Below are 14,104 nucleotides of genomic sequence, written 5' to 3' on the forward strand. Positions count from 1 at the left end.
ATAACTTATTTGGTAAATAAGCCCTCATACTGGCCATATCGGTTCTCAATATCAATTTCTTTCCATTGTTATTGTTAGTCAGTTAGGCTACGGTTAAAACTTGTATTATTTTGATTTTGTTTTAAATATTATTCTGTATTATTTTTATTGAATTTTTTTTATTTACTTTTTATTTTACATTTTGAAACTATTGCATTGTTAACTTTAATTTATTCTATGTACCTTATTTTATTTACTTTTTATTGTACTTTTTTTTTATGACATTTTATATGTAGGGATGCAAACATTTTGGCCGATAACCGATAATTCTTTTGGCCGATAAATCTAAATCCAAATTTTTATATAATTTTTTTCTGATTACAAAAACAAAAGTCTCACCATTAAATCCAGGTCCCAAGCACACAATTATAATGATGTTCTCATAAATTTTTTTGTAGTCTATATGACCAGACTTGCGCTGCACGTTGCACTGAACTGTATTTTCCATTTTTAAGTGATTCCAATCATATTTCAAGCAATTCAAAAGCATCATGGCGAACAGTGCGCATCTGAAGTGTCTCAGCTGAAGGAAATAATCCATTATTTATCGGCTTTAATACATCAGCCCAATTTTCTTATCGGGCCGATAACTTAAAAAATGAACATATATCGGCTTATAGCAATATGATGGCTGATATATCATGCATCCCTAATTATATGTAGAGTGGAACAGAAACTTAAAATCTTGTAAATTCTGTTCTCAGTTCGGCACAACACTTGTTTGAAAATATTTTCCCGTTCCCTCCAGGGAGCTTTTTGACCGCGTGATTCACCTAAGCGTGTCGGTGAAGAAGATCAAGTTCTTCTTCAAGCGCTACCTGGAGTACGAGAAGACAAACGGCACACCTGAGACCATCCAGGCGGTCAAACAGAAAGCTGTGGAATACGTGGAGTCGAAAGGAGCCGAAGCCGCCAGCTAGAACCGTCTATTTTACATCAGGATAAAGATGAATAGAATATCTGAGGACAAACAATCTCTTCTCCCACCCATTTTTTCCTTATACACCTATTAACATATTTCCAGAGGTGTGTTTCCTGAACTTGCATCTCCTGTCATATGAGTGTCTATAAATAGCCAGTTTTTCCCTCTTTGATTAAATGACGATTATGGAATTTTTTTAATAATAAAAAATAGTGCTGTTACAGAGGAATTCAGGTTTTGCAATAAAAAAATTCTGCTATCTAAAGCTCCAGAAATCTTTATCCACCATTTCCTTTTAAAGGAAGGTTAACCACAAAAACATTTTATTCAAAAACAAACAATACAAAATGACAAGAAAAAGGAACGATTCAAGCAGTGAACACGATAAATGGAGAGAAGAACTGCTGGTTACTGATTATATATTGAATATTTCTGTAAGGACTACGCAGGATCTTTATGAAGACCTGTAGTACCAGTCAAACAGACAGTGCACTACACCTACACCCTACTGTCACATATATACGCCCGTTCATCGGCAGTAAAAGTTTAATTGCCAAAGTTTAATTGATTTCTTTTGTTGCCTAGTTAGATCCACTGAGGCAAACTGAGATATTCAGTCTACGTCTCATTTTGATGCCTGTTACCCAGCATGCACGGTGTGTCTCTCGCTTTAGACCCTCGGCACATTACTAATTTAAAGAATATTGTGGCACGATATATAGGAGATTATTCTTATGTTTGGCTACTGAATCACTAGTGGTGGCTGAACGTTGTCGTCCTGGTTTCTCACGTTCTCCAGGTCCGCTGTGGCGGTGCATATAGATGGCTTTGTAGAGCCTTAGCGGGGTCACGTGATTTGTTCCAACGACCGCAGAACCGGAGGGTGTTAATCTGGCCGTGGGCCGCACAGTTTCTGGGGTCACACCTCCTCTGGGTCTTGCAGCACCTCGGCTCCTCGTGGGGCGTCGGCGTTCTGGATACGCATGATGGGTTTATTGCACATCGGGCAGACGCTGCGGATCTCTAACCATTTCAGCAGGCACCTGCAATTTACAATGAAAGATTTCTTTAAAAGTACGCTTGCAACTGCCAAACTAGGTTTTTGCATTTTGCTTGAAAATCGCCACCACAATGCTAAGCTGTTGCTTGTAGTTTGTTTAGGTGTCAAAACTGTGAGCAATAGTAAGAGTGATACTTCAGTGTCTTTAGGACTGATGCATGTTACAAGTGTTTATTCTTCAAATAAAATAAATATATATATATATATATATATATGGCTGAATGGACTTAACAGCATAAAATAGACTATTTTATTTCCTATATGCCACCATTCAAGTTTGGGTCGGTACATTTTTTAAATATTGTTTTTCAACTTAGCCTTTTATGCTTTTATTTAATCAACAAATATAGTACAAACAGTTATAATGTGAATTATTATCATTTAACTTTTTTATTATTCTGTTATGCAAAGCTGAGTTTTCAGCATCATTATGCCAGTCTTCAGTGTCACATGATCCTTCAGAAATCATTCTAATATGCTGATTTGCTGCTCAAGAAACTTATCTTATCAATGTTGAAAACAGTTTCATATTTTTGTTTTTTTCTGGATGTTTTTTCACAGTTTTTTCTGGATATATCAGGCGTCATCAATATTTTGTCCATTTTCCCATAAAGAAAAGACTTGTTTATTAGAAGTACTCTAACATTGTGGTTTCACACTGAAGCCACAAAACTTAAAAAAATAGACGTGCAAAGGCAGTTGATGTGTAAACCTGTGACTGATGAGTTTTCTGTGGAATTCTGCAGGCTCTGTATATTCAAAGCAGTTCTTGGCATAAGTAAATGCGTCATCTCCCGTTAAGTAAACACTTGTTACAGTGGAACTCACTTCTTATGGAAGGTGTGTGAGCACGGGCACACGCCCAGCTCGTCTCTGGTCTTGAATTCCTCTAGACACACGGCACAGGGCTGCTGTGACACAAAACACAAAACTATTTTAGTGTCCCTTTCTTGTATTAATAAAGGCATAATTCAAACACTTTAGCAGCATGCTGCATGAATGCTGGCTGTAGCCTTTCCAACATTTTCCCTTTGTTTTGGTTTCAGTCTCACTTTTTCCAACTGCATGTGATACTACTGAAAATAACGGCAGTGCTCCCATAATGCAGTTCACCAGGTGGTTGAGAGGACCAGAAAATCCCGCAGAGGTCTATTTGCGTAATCAAGAATTTCCCCTTGAGGTTTTTACGTAACAAGTGAACACATCATAACCTTATTTAAGAAGAATTTTGGATGCACTAAAAATATGGAAATTTGTAATGCAAAACTATCTTTGAATCTGACACTTGTGTTCATAAATAGTTGTTCTCAAGAAACAGTGACATACCACTGATTTAATCAACAGGATACTGAACTTAGTCCCGTACTTTGTGAATACTACACATACACTTTACATGATATAGTAATAACTATAAATTGTCCGTAATTACGTAACTAACCCTAAACCACACCTAATCCTAACCCTAAGTACATGCAGTTAATTATTATTATTACTCAGTACGAACCCCTTAAAATATATTTAACCCTGTTAATTGTGTATAATTATGTAATTCAAATCCATTACATTTTAGGCTACTCCTAATGATTAAAAAGTAGTTTTTAAAACTCTGTAAGCAGAATTTACTTATGCTGTGTGTGACGTTTTCCCTTTAAAAATAATGGTTTGATCTTTCTGACGTCGTACAAATTTTAGAGCAGTTTCAAGTTTAAACAGTCACACATGGTTTTAAAATGCAAATGTTCTTTTACAGAGAGCTTATGAAACTTACTCCCAGCAGGCTCAGCTTCTTTCCTGCGCCTTTCAACACCACCTTTAAGAGAAAATACAGAAAAATATAACACTGTGTTGTTTAATGTTAAATCTTTTTTTTTGTTTTTTTGTTTTTTTTACAGTCTAGCCTGTGATTAAAGCTGAGGTGCGAACACGCCCCTCGTCAGTCATTGGTCGAACAAACAGCCACGCCCATAGCTCTCGCCATTGGTCGAGTCAGCATCGTTACGTCGGATTACACAAATATGACAGATTGCTGTGGCGAATTTCCATAACGACAATCGAAAAGACGTTTTCGAGAAAATTAACATACCTACAGTTGTCTCTACATAGGGGTAGAATAAAGTATTTTAAAAAGCAAAAAGTTAAATATTTCATTTCTACCAGGAAAAAGCCACTGTAACAGACTAATGTAAGGAACTGAGAATTGAGAAGTGTCAGTGTGCTTTATGTATCGATTACTGTGTTTTCAATTGCAGTTTAGTCTGCTAGTGCTAATGTTTCTCTTTACATGTTACATTGCACTTTCTATGAATACAGTACACTTTGGAGTCTTATTCCTTCTTTTTAAGCAAGATGCTTGAAGAAACCTTCCTGCAAAGCTACAGTACTGTGAAAAGTACTGTCACTTGTGTTAAAATGCTGTAAATTGAGAATGCTTTCAAAAATAAAATCACAAATTGAATTTATTTATGGTTTAACTATTAACCAATTCAAATCAATATATGGCATAACAACCCTTTGCGTTTAAAACGGCTTTTGTCCAGGTACACTTGCGCATAGTTTTTCAGGTAGCTTTGCAGGAAGGTTTCTTCAAGCATCTTAGAAACGTTCTCGCAGTTCTTCTGGACTTAGTTTGTCTCAGTTTTTTCTGTTTCTTCATGTAATCACAGACTGACTCGATGATGGTGAGATCAGATCATCCTGACTGTTGTCAGACTCCTTGTGCATTCACAAATCTCACTGGATTATTACAATTAATGGCAAAAAGAATGTTTGGAAATGTAAACTGATATTTCCTACTGACACACTACAGCAAAAGATTTAAATAACTGACTTAAAACCATTTTTTGGGGGGGGATATTAACATGCCTAAGACTTTTGCACAGTACTGTATATCATGAAGGTCATCTGTTAGATTGGATTTCATCAAGACTATATTTATATCTAACTATTGTTTTAGGCCCACCTCATTGTAGCTGTACTGCTCCCTTGTGCCCTGCTGTTTCAACCTGTAAACAAAAAGAGAGAAAAAAAATGAAACAACACTTCTACACTTCCTGAGTTCAACTGCAAAAACTGCTGTGGGTGGTGCAAAAGAGAGATGTTGTGATTGTGTGAATCATTTTGCTGTAGCATTTCCTCTGTCAAACTCTCAAACACACATAAATACTTCTACTATACTGTCTACTATACCTCTATACTGTCATCTTAAATTCTGACAAAGTCTTGGATCCAAAATGTAAATTAAACTAATAATTAAATTAAAATGTATTATTTATGAATTTGTTATTTATTAATTCAATATATGTGTGTTCAAAAGTAACTTTCCCATAATGTTCCCATAACTAAAACGTTTCAGAAAAAAAAACTTTCCATGAATGATGTATAGATAAAGTTTTGTGCTAACAAAGTCTGTGCTCAACTAAGTGAACTTTTTCAGAACGTTCTTGCCAGAATATATATATATATGTATGCATACAAACTATAAGAAAATTCCAGACATGTCTTTCTGTGTCTTTCTACATGTCTTCACAGGAGCGGAACTTAACAAAGGACACGTCTGACTTGTGGTACAGCAGTTGTGCGGGTGTGGTGACTGTGTTTGGGCTCTTGCCTGAACAGATAGCAGCAGAAGATTACACTGAGCATGAAGATGAACATGCCAATGCCCAGTACGATGACGTACACGTTGAGCGGCAGACGGTAGATGTCTTCCTCTGACATATCACAGTTTGAATGCTGCAGCCCTAAACCACAGAGGCAGCCTACACACAAACACACACTCAAATCAGCAGTTTACATCACACGCGAGCAGGAAGAACAGTTCTTCAGTACGCCCACTTTCAAGGGAATTTTTGGAAATTAGCTATGCATGGACAAAAAACAAATATGAACAACTGTGGGATTGACTCCAACAAACCACCATCTGGCCTTTCGTGAAGCCATATGTGGGTTATGAGAGTGGAACATTCAGTTTTCTAACCAGTTCTTCTCCATTCATATTCCCCAGTCAGTCAGTGTACTTTAAGAGTTAAAGATTAACGCAGAGTCTGCAAGAATCCCCCTTAGTCTGAGTCTGTGGAACGATTCATCTAAGGTGATTATGTGGAGGGGCTTCCAGAGATTATTGTAAGCTTGTGTCATTCTGATGGGGAAGGTACAATGAGATTTAATGTGTGCCACATGGCAACAGACCTCAAGTATTATCATTATTATTATGCTTTGTCATATACAATGGCAAAACATTTCATTTCTCTACAGTAATACAACTGAGTACATTTTTGTTGAATTCTTATTTTTATTATCATTCGTATGAATGATTATGACTGAATGATTATGATATGTTTTATTGTATATATGGAACTCAAAGAATGATACATTTTTGTAGATGCACAAAATATTCAGATTATGCTCCATAATCTTGTTAAAGCTTTATTCAGAAGAAGAGGTTTGCATGCTCAGCAGCTTCCTGTACATAACTTCCATATGTAGCAGCACAACTATGATTTCAACATTGATGGTAAATTTTTTTTTTTCTTTTTTTTTTTTTTTTTCTTGACCGGCAAATTATTAGAATTTGAATGATTTCTGAAGGATCATGTGACACTGAAGACTGGAGTAATGATGCTGAAAATTCAGCTTTGATCACAGGAATAAATTACATTCTAAAATATATTCAAATAGACAAGTTTAAATGTAATAATATTTCCAATTATTACTGTTTTACTGTATTTTTGAACAAATAAATGCAACCTTGGTGAGCATAAGAGACTTCCTTCCTTCATACTGACCCCAAACTTTTGAACATATATTTGGGGTCATACATATATATATATGAGACCCAAAAATATTAATAATACATAAATATGGCAGCTGTCTCGTTTGCTTTATCTGGTTTTGGCAGTCGAGTTGACGCGTTTATGACATACGTAATCAGAATATGAGCACTAATGCATTTCGTGTTTACTAACTTGGCATTACTGTCATTGCAACATTTGACTCGTTACAGGTCGATCCATGTTTTCATCTAAAAATAAATCTCTAGACATATCAGTTTTCAGAAGAGCAAAAGGCTTGACAGCATGCGGGTTGTTAAAAGCTGTCTACGTACGCATAGCATGAATAACGTTACTTCCACAATCTTTGACCTTTCTGAACGGTTCCCTTTGACTTCTTCAAACTGGTTTCAACATCCTCATCGGCAACAACGCTTCAGTGACTAACGCTGGTGGAAGAAAACAAACTCGAGTTCGGCTTGGACTTTTCTTACAGGCCACTCACCGTTACACCATTGGAATGGTTGCATGTAATCTGACTCCAAGCAGAGCTTCTGCAAACTCACTGCTCGCCTGGAACAGGCAATGCGGGGGCTGGAAAACGCAACCGAAAACCAGATTCCAGCTCGACTTGTTCCCGACAATTTGCCACTGTGCAACCAACGTTGTCCGAGAACCAGCTCTTAAAATGATAGGGTGTGCTGCCTTTGATTATAGTCAAATTATTCCCTCATTCATCTCACTTTTATGATGCCAGCATCGAAGGACAAAAGATTTCAATCAGTGAATATGCACTGGGTGCTTTGTTGCAGAGACTAAGGGAGCATATCGTGCCCTTGATGTTCTTCTTGTCTTTTGAGAACGAGTCCACTTTGGATGTGATCTTCTTTGTGTTGTCGCACACAAAAGTTAACAAATTCCTTGATAAATCCTGCGTCTGGCGGGTTAGCGAGCACTAAACATCCATACGCGCAGAAGTGTGAGCAACATACGTTCTGATACAAGACTCCATCTACAGTCTTTGTCTTCCCTCAAACCCCTCTTGCAAAAGACTTTGGCATGCCTTTGGGTCTCGTGTCGATTATTCCAGCAGTTCCTCCTCTCGGTCAGCCTTGTTTTTTGAGGTATATTCCTTTTTATCGAAGAGCAGGCCCTTTAAGAGAGCAGTATTTTCAAGCGTTTATGTGTGTGGGGGAGTATTTTTTCTCTCCACCTAAAACCATCTGCTCTCTCAATCCTTCCATCAAAAAAGTAACGTTAGACCGAAAAAACGAATCGTCCCTCGGCTCATTTAACACATATCCCAGCCAAAACGCAAGCATCTGGGGGGTTAGAGATGTGTGCTAGCGAGGTTGACCAGTAATATTCTCCAGGAAGGCTCCTTCGTCTTTCCTGGCCGCACACATTCAGTTTGTAAACAGATCTGTGCTCATGTGATCCTGGTTTGCCTCGCAACTCTGTCCTCCAATCCGTCCCTCCCTTCCTGAGCGATTCCCCTCCTCCAATCCCTCACGCTCTCTCTGCGCGACTGCAGTCACAGGATGGCCTCCTCTTCTTCTAAAAGTGTGGGCTGCAACATTGTAGAGGAAGTAAGGCCACATGCACGCGCTGTGCTGCAGAAAACAAGCCGAAGGTGACAGACAAAACAAGTGAAAGTGAAAAAAAATAAAATAAATGGGGCAGCAGACTGCATGAGTGAGCGCAATGACACGTATATGCAGCACATTAAATCAGATGCAGATCATGTTGCTGTCTGACCTACTAAAGCACTGGCATGATGAAAGCTTGTTATGTTCAGGCACTGTAGCTTTTTAATCAGAGAAAGGGTGGAAAAAGAAACAACAGACTCAGACGACCAACCCCCAACTATATTCTGCTCTGGAGACAACAGCTGCTGCTTGCCTAACAACCATGTGCTCTCGGTGTCTCTGTTTGTCGCACTCAGCAATCTTGATGACTTATCTGTGTGGTGCACAGTTCAGTTTCATGCTAACTATGATTTGCTGGTTATCTTAAGGGTGTACTACATCACTTTTAAAATCTGAACTGGTGTTAAAACACTATGCATCATGCACTTGCCGACTTTAAAAATAGTTGATATCCTCCGAATGGATGGAGACTTTGAAGTTTTTGACCTTCATACACCACACGATTTTTTTGTGTGAAATGAAATCTGTCAACTCAAATCTGCAGACTGGCTCTGACTTTCGGCAACTAACTTGTCCTGACTGTGAATCTGGGCAAAAGTTGTGTCGTGTATTTCTAGCCTTGTCAAATCACGGTTACATTCCAACAACTGTCTTACTTCTAGTGTTGTTATTGTTAACTGAAACTATTAAAAATAGTTTTCGGTAATTTAACTGAGGTAAAATATAAATATCAAATGAAAAACGTAGGCTACACTTGAAAAAAAAAACGGAAATGACAATTAAAAATGATTCCTTTGGCAAATAAATGGAATGTCAAAACTGAAGTACAAATAAAACTAAATAGAAATATTTAGAAAAAAAAATAATAAAAAATGACAAAAACATAAAATTAACTATTAAAACTTTAGAATTAAAACAAAAGCTCAAGTATTTAAAATATGCATATTAAAAGCAGCCGCGGCGCTACCATTGGGCCCGGCCGGGTCTGACTCTGGGCCCACCCATTTTAGGTCTGGGCCCATCCATTTTCTACTGTGTTTTTGTACGTTTCTTCTTTCGGATCTATTTGGTTCCATTCCATTCTAAACATTCAACGCAGTTTACATGCTTCGCGAGACGGTGGCACCACTTGATCCTCCACCATCCCAGAGTCGAAGGGGGGCCATGGTGGAGAGCGGTGCTGGACTCCCCCTCGACCCACCAGTCCTCCACGACCTCCACGGGTCCCACGGAAAACTACCAGGCGGGTTCCCCTAAACAAGTCTCTCCTCTCCCGCTCGGCGGCCGGGGAAGAGAAACCCGAAAACATACTGCTGGATCCTTGTTGTGACGGAGTCCTTCTGTCACGTAACCACGCACAAGGAACAGGGGATCCAATTGCAGTGTTTATTTAAGGGTAAATCCGTACTCACAAAACTTGGTCTAGGCAAAGGTCAAATCCAAAAGGGCAATCCAAAACATAAGAAATAAACATGAACAGGGCAGAAACAAACTTCAGAAGTGGTGGACATAAAACAAGGATTCCGTGACAAACACTGAAACTGACAGGGTATATATACACAAGTGCTAAACGAGGTGACGAGAAACAGCTGAACACAATGAACACTCAGTGACAGACAGAATGCTGGGAATTGAAGTCAAATGTGAAAGACACCGTGAGAACGAGGACCTCTAGTGACAACCCAGGGAAACACAACCAGACACTGTGACAGTGATGTCTGGTAAATTGCTTTTTAGGCCTATAAATCCAGGCAATTGGTTGATGAAAAATGTATTAAAATTAAAATACAATTTATACTAAACGAAATTCACTTTAAAGAAAAGCTTTCTTCAAAACAAAACTTAACAAACTTGAAACTAAATGTGCTTATTCAATGGCTAAAACACGTACAGACTCTCTTTTTGAACAAATTGCAGCACATTCATTTAATTCTGAATTTTGCACGTTAAAAGGCATTTTTTGTGCATATAAAACATATCTGTAACATTTATCATATTCACAATTGTGCATGCATTTATTAATTATTATCTTAATGAATAATGCGACAAGGAAGAAGCATGTAAACTGCGTTGTTTGTTTATTCAGAAATTATTGAATGGATCGGAAAAGTGACAAAAGAGGACATCGAGGGCTGAGGCTGACTACTATCATAATTTCTGTCATGGCAAGACACACTTCGTGTGTCTGTTCATCGTCGAAGTCCCCGTTTTTGTTTTTTTTTGTTTTTTTTTTTTTTTTTGCTGTCATGGCAGCGTGCTGCATTTAATGCACGAGACAAAGCCAACACATATGTTGTCACTCCCCACGACTATTTAAAATGTTTCCATACCTCCGATTTTCCTCCAAACTTGCTCAAAGTTAATCCTCCTGTTTTATTTTTTTTTCTTTGCTTCTTCAAGCAAGCTACAGAATATATGCTACAGCACGCACAGCAGGTGTGATGTGTCACGCGTGCGAGACTGCGAGTGCGAGTGGACGAGACGCTGCGCATGACATGTGACGTGCTTTATCAAGGGCCCGACCCGACCCGGCCCGAGGACAGTTGCGGGAAATATCGGGGTCGGGTCGAGTCCGGGCTCGGGCTCGGGCAGAGAATCTAAGCTCTATGCCTCACAGACATGAAATATATCTCAAGAAAGCTTGAAATGTCTTAACAATTTAAAACGAAAAGAAAAAGGCTACTCTCTGATTATGTAATCCATGATGTGCATTTCTCTCTATAGGCGCGTTCACTATTCTCTTGGTCGGCGTTACGTCACAAATCATGTGACTTGCATAGCAACAAGCCGCCGCCACGTTTGAAGGGTAAAACAAACCGAAGGCAAAGCCCGAGGCAAATCAAAAAGGTATCTATTCACAGAAGTTTTGCTGTGGATTATGTCAGTTATGGATACTAACGGACTACTTTGTATTAATGATGAATGATATCTGTGTATGCGAATGTATGTCGGTGGTGAGAAGTGAATGTAATAAAGCGCTTTGTGACTAACTTAGCTAACGTTACATGTCTGTGAAAGGCGCTATATCAGGGGTATTTTTTACAGTCTATGGTCGGGAACCTTTTTGACCAAAGAACCATTTTTTTATTTTTCGATAATACATTTTAAAGTTGCAATATGGAATTAATTGTGCAGGGCTTTCACTGTGAGGTTGAGTTACCAAGTGATGAGCATAAATCCTCTTTTGTGTGCGTGTGTGTGAGAGAGAGAGAGAGAGAGAGAGAGTGAATGCACACAGTAACGTTTTACATCTGCTGTGTTTACGTGAATACTCGACTTGGCATTTTAAAATATTTCTGTTTATTTGGCCGTTTAGCCGCGCAACCGAAGACTAAGTCTACTATGCTTGTCCGTGTTGCGCTCGGAGCGCGCACACATCATCCTGTCAGTAAAGTTCAGTTCTCTTTCGCGACTTATCGCGCTTTAAATATTTATTTTCAATGTAAAGCACATCCTGTTCTTTTCTTTCTCATTAATTCATGTTTTGTTATTAATAACTTTAAACAGAATCGTCAACTGAAATCTGCGCGGATTATTACGACACATGTATTATAGGACATAAATTGGTCTCTGAGGCAAAAGTGAAAGTTCCAGCGGTCAGCGGGTGAAATGTCTCTTTGCGCAGTAAAAGTACCCGTTTCAATAAAATTATTTATTCAAATTTATAAAGCCTACTTTTACATTTTCGCCGCTGTTCTAGAATGGTTTTCGCCAGCTTGAATCCCAGTGCAGGAGCTGGAAGTTACCAGAAACGTAAGTGGTTGCTGTGGTGACTCGTGTCACTCGCAAACAGCACTGAACACGCACTTTTGCCGGTACAACTTTAATATTAATATTATTATTATCATAAACTTTTCATTAACTTCAGTAGGCTGTATTAGGCTACAACAAGGGAATTGTAATTGGTTGCTTTTTCTGCAGAGAGCCGATCTCTGTTGATGGGTCTTAACGTTAATTGTTTGATCGATGGTTTGTTGGTAAAGGGTGAGAGACCTTGCGAGCCACATGATTTCTGCCAAAGAGCCAGATGTGGCTCGGGAGCCGAAAACAGATCTTCTTCTATTACAGAGTGTCTTATCAGTATATAGACAACAACAGAACACTTTTTCGGCATGATTTGCCAAAGGATTTGCGCTCGTTTGTCTTCCGCTTCGTGTTGCTTAAAGTGTAAGTTGCAGGTTAACCACCACAGCCAATTAATGTGTACATTAAAGTGCTCTATATGTATATATTTAATTATTTCTGTCTTAAAATGCGTTAAAATAACATTTATTAGGGTTTCTTCAAACGTAGCGTGTTTTTCAGTTACTGGGTGATGACGTCACAAGAGGAACTCGCAACCCATACTCTGCTAGATTCCTACTGTATTATGGCTATTTGGAGAACGACTGAGGATGTGGGAAACCATCAAATTCTTTATGGACCACAGCCCTACAATTTTTAACTGGTCAGGCGTGAGAGAGGGGAGCCATGGCACTCAAAGAGTTATTAATGCTTGGTGTGAGGAGAATGAGTGGAGGGTTAGCCAGGTGTCCCGGTGAGTAACGTTAGCTACGTTAGAGCAAGTCTAGCCTGGTGCAAACTTAACCCGGATAATATAACAGAACAAGCAAGTCTTTTCAAAATATTGCCGTCATGTAGAATAGCAAGGAGGGACAACGACTGAAGACATTATTTACTTACAGTAACGTTAAGTCAGTCCAAGTGCTGCAGAAAAGCGCTGAAACGGAGATGAAGGGGAACCCGTTTTTTTTTTTTTTTTTTTTGCATATTTTAACTGGCCCATCCAGTTTTCTGGAGGCTCACCTACAATCAAAATCCTGGCGCCGCTAGTGATTAAAAGTCCCCCGTAGTCAATCATTTTATCCTTGGTCACCAAAATGACATATTTAAATGTTTTTTCCTTGAAGAATTAAAATATTTAAATGTTTTTTCATTTAGAATATGCAGTTCTATGAATATGCAAATTAGCCCCGCCTCCACTCACTCACACCCGCTCGTTGATGATCACACGTTGACGTGATTGGTTACAAGGTAGTTTGTGACGTCAGAAACACCAGCGAATTCAAACCTAGTTTTTGAGACTGTCTTTGATTCACTGCAGTTTTAAGGAGAAAACACTCAGCAATGGTGTTGACTTAGCTGTATTCACATTGCAGCCCTTAATTCCGTGTTCGTGGACAAATTTGGGCACAGAGGTCTCAGTTGTGATCCAAAACATTTTTTTTTTAAATAAATGTTATATCACTATCTTCGTTAAAATAAAAAATATCAATTTATGGTATTTTTATTTATTTATTTTTGGGGTATTTTTTTATTTATTTACCTCTAAAAGTACCATATTTTCTATGTAAATTATGCTTATGTTTATGTTATATTTAATATTTCTTTAACTTCAGTAAAATAAAATAATTTCAGTAATTTCAGATAGCCAAAACCTAAAAATGTGGTGACTTTGGTGTCATCTGGTGTCTTATGTTGCTAAAAAAATTAACAATAATAATATTAGTATTATTATTATTATTACAACAATAATATCTATAGCCACTAGATGGCTGTAGTACTAAATGGCTGCATATTGGCTGAACTCTATAAACCACTGTTATAACGAATTTATCCACTTACATATTTTATATATATATATATATATACAGTGAGGAAAATA

At 38.1% G+C, this 14,104-nt stretch overlaps 2 protein-coding genes across 3 annotated transcripts in view; one reads left to right on the forward strand and one right to left on the reverse strand.

Moving 5' to 3' along the window:
• Window positions 1-1,223, forward strand: part of pdcd11 (programmed cell death 11) — a 29,688-nt gene extending 28,465 nt beyond the window's left edge. For both annotated transcript variants that reach the window (XM_081361276.1, XM_081361277.1), the window contains exon 36: window positions 788-1,223. In XM_081361276.1, the coding sequence (XP_081217402.1) occupies window positions 788-959 (172 nt within the window). In that variant the 3' untranslated portion in view covers window positions 960-1,223. The remainder of the gene's footprint in view (window positions 1-787) is intronic.
• A 39-nt stretch (window positions 1,224-1,262) lies between these two features.
• On the reverse strand, window positions 1,263-8,617 carry LOC308688304 (RING finger protein 122). The gene is made up of 6 exons (XM_081361278.1): window positions 7,296-8,617; window positions 5,629-5,779; window positions 4,981-5,023; window positions 3,790-3,831; window positions 2,850-2,932; window positions 1,263-2,004 (listed from the first exon to the last, which is right to left on the reverse strand). The coding sequence occupies exons 1-6, from the start codon at window positions 7,318-7,320 to the stop codon at window positions 1,881-1,883; spliced, it is 468 nt and encodes a 155-aa protein (XP_081217404.1). The 5' UTR covers window positions 7,321-8,617; the 3' UTR covers window positions 1,263-1,880.
• Between the last annotated feature and the right edge of the window lie 5,487 nt (window positions 8,618-14,104).

The sequence above is a fragment of the Scardinius erythrophthalmus genome, assembly GCF_964197995.2.
Source record: "Scardinius erythrophthalmus genome assembly, chromosome: 3".
NCBI classification, from domain to species: Eukaryota; Metazoa; Chordata; class Actinopteri; order Cypriniformes; family Leuciscidae; genus Scardinius; species Scardinius erythrophthalmus.

What these genes read in the sequence shown, in the direction of transcription:
- LOC308688304 (XM_081361278.1), bottom strand. Translation starts at nt 7,320, where the DNA reads ATGCAACCATTCCAATGGTGTAACG. An exon ending in TTCTGCTGCTATCTGTTCAG is followed by an intron (nt 5,024 to 5,628) that starts GCAAGAGCCCAA and finishes TTTTGTTTACAG; the next exon opens with GTTGAAACAGCAGGGCACAA. An exon ending in AGCAGTACAGCTACAATGAG is followed by an intron (nt 3,832 to 4,980) that starts GTGGGCCTAAAA and finishes TTTCTCTTAAAG; the next exon opens with GTGGTGTTGAAAGGCGCAGG.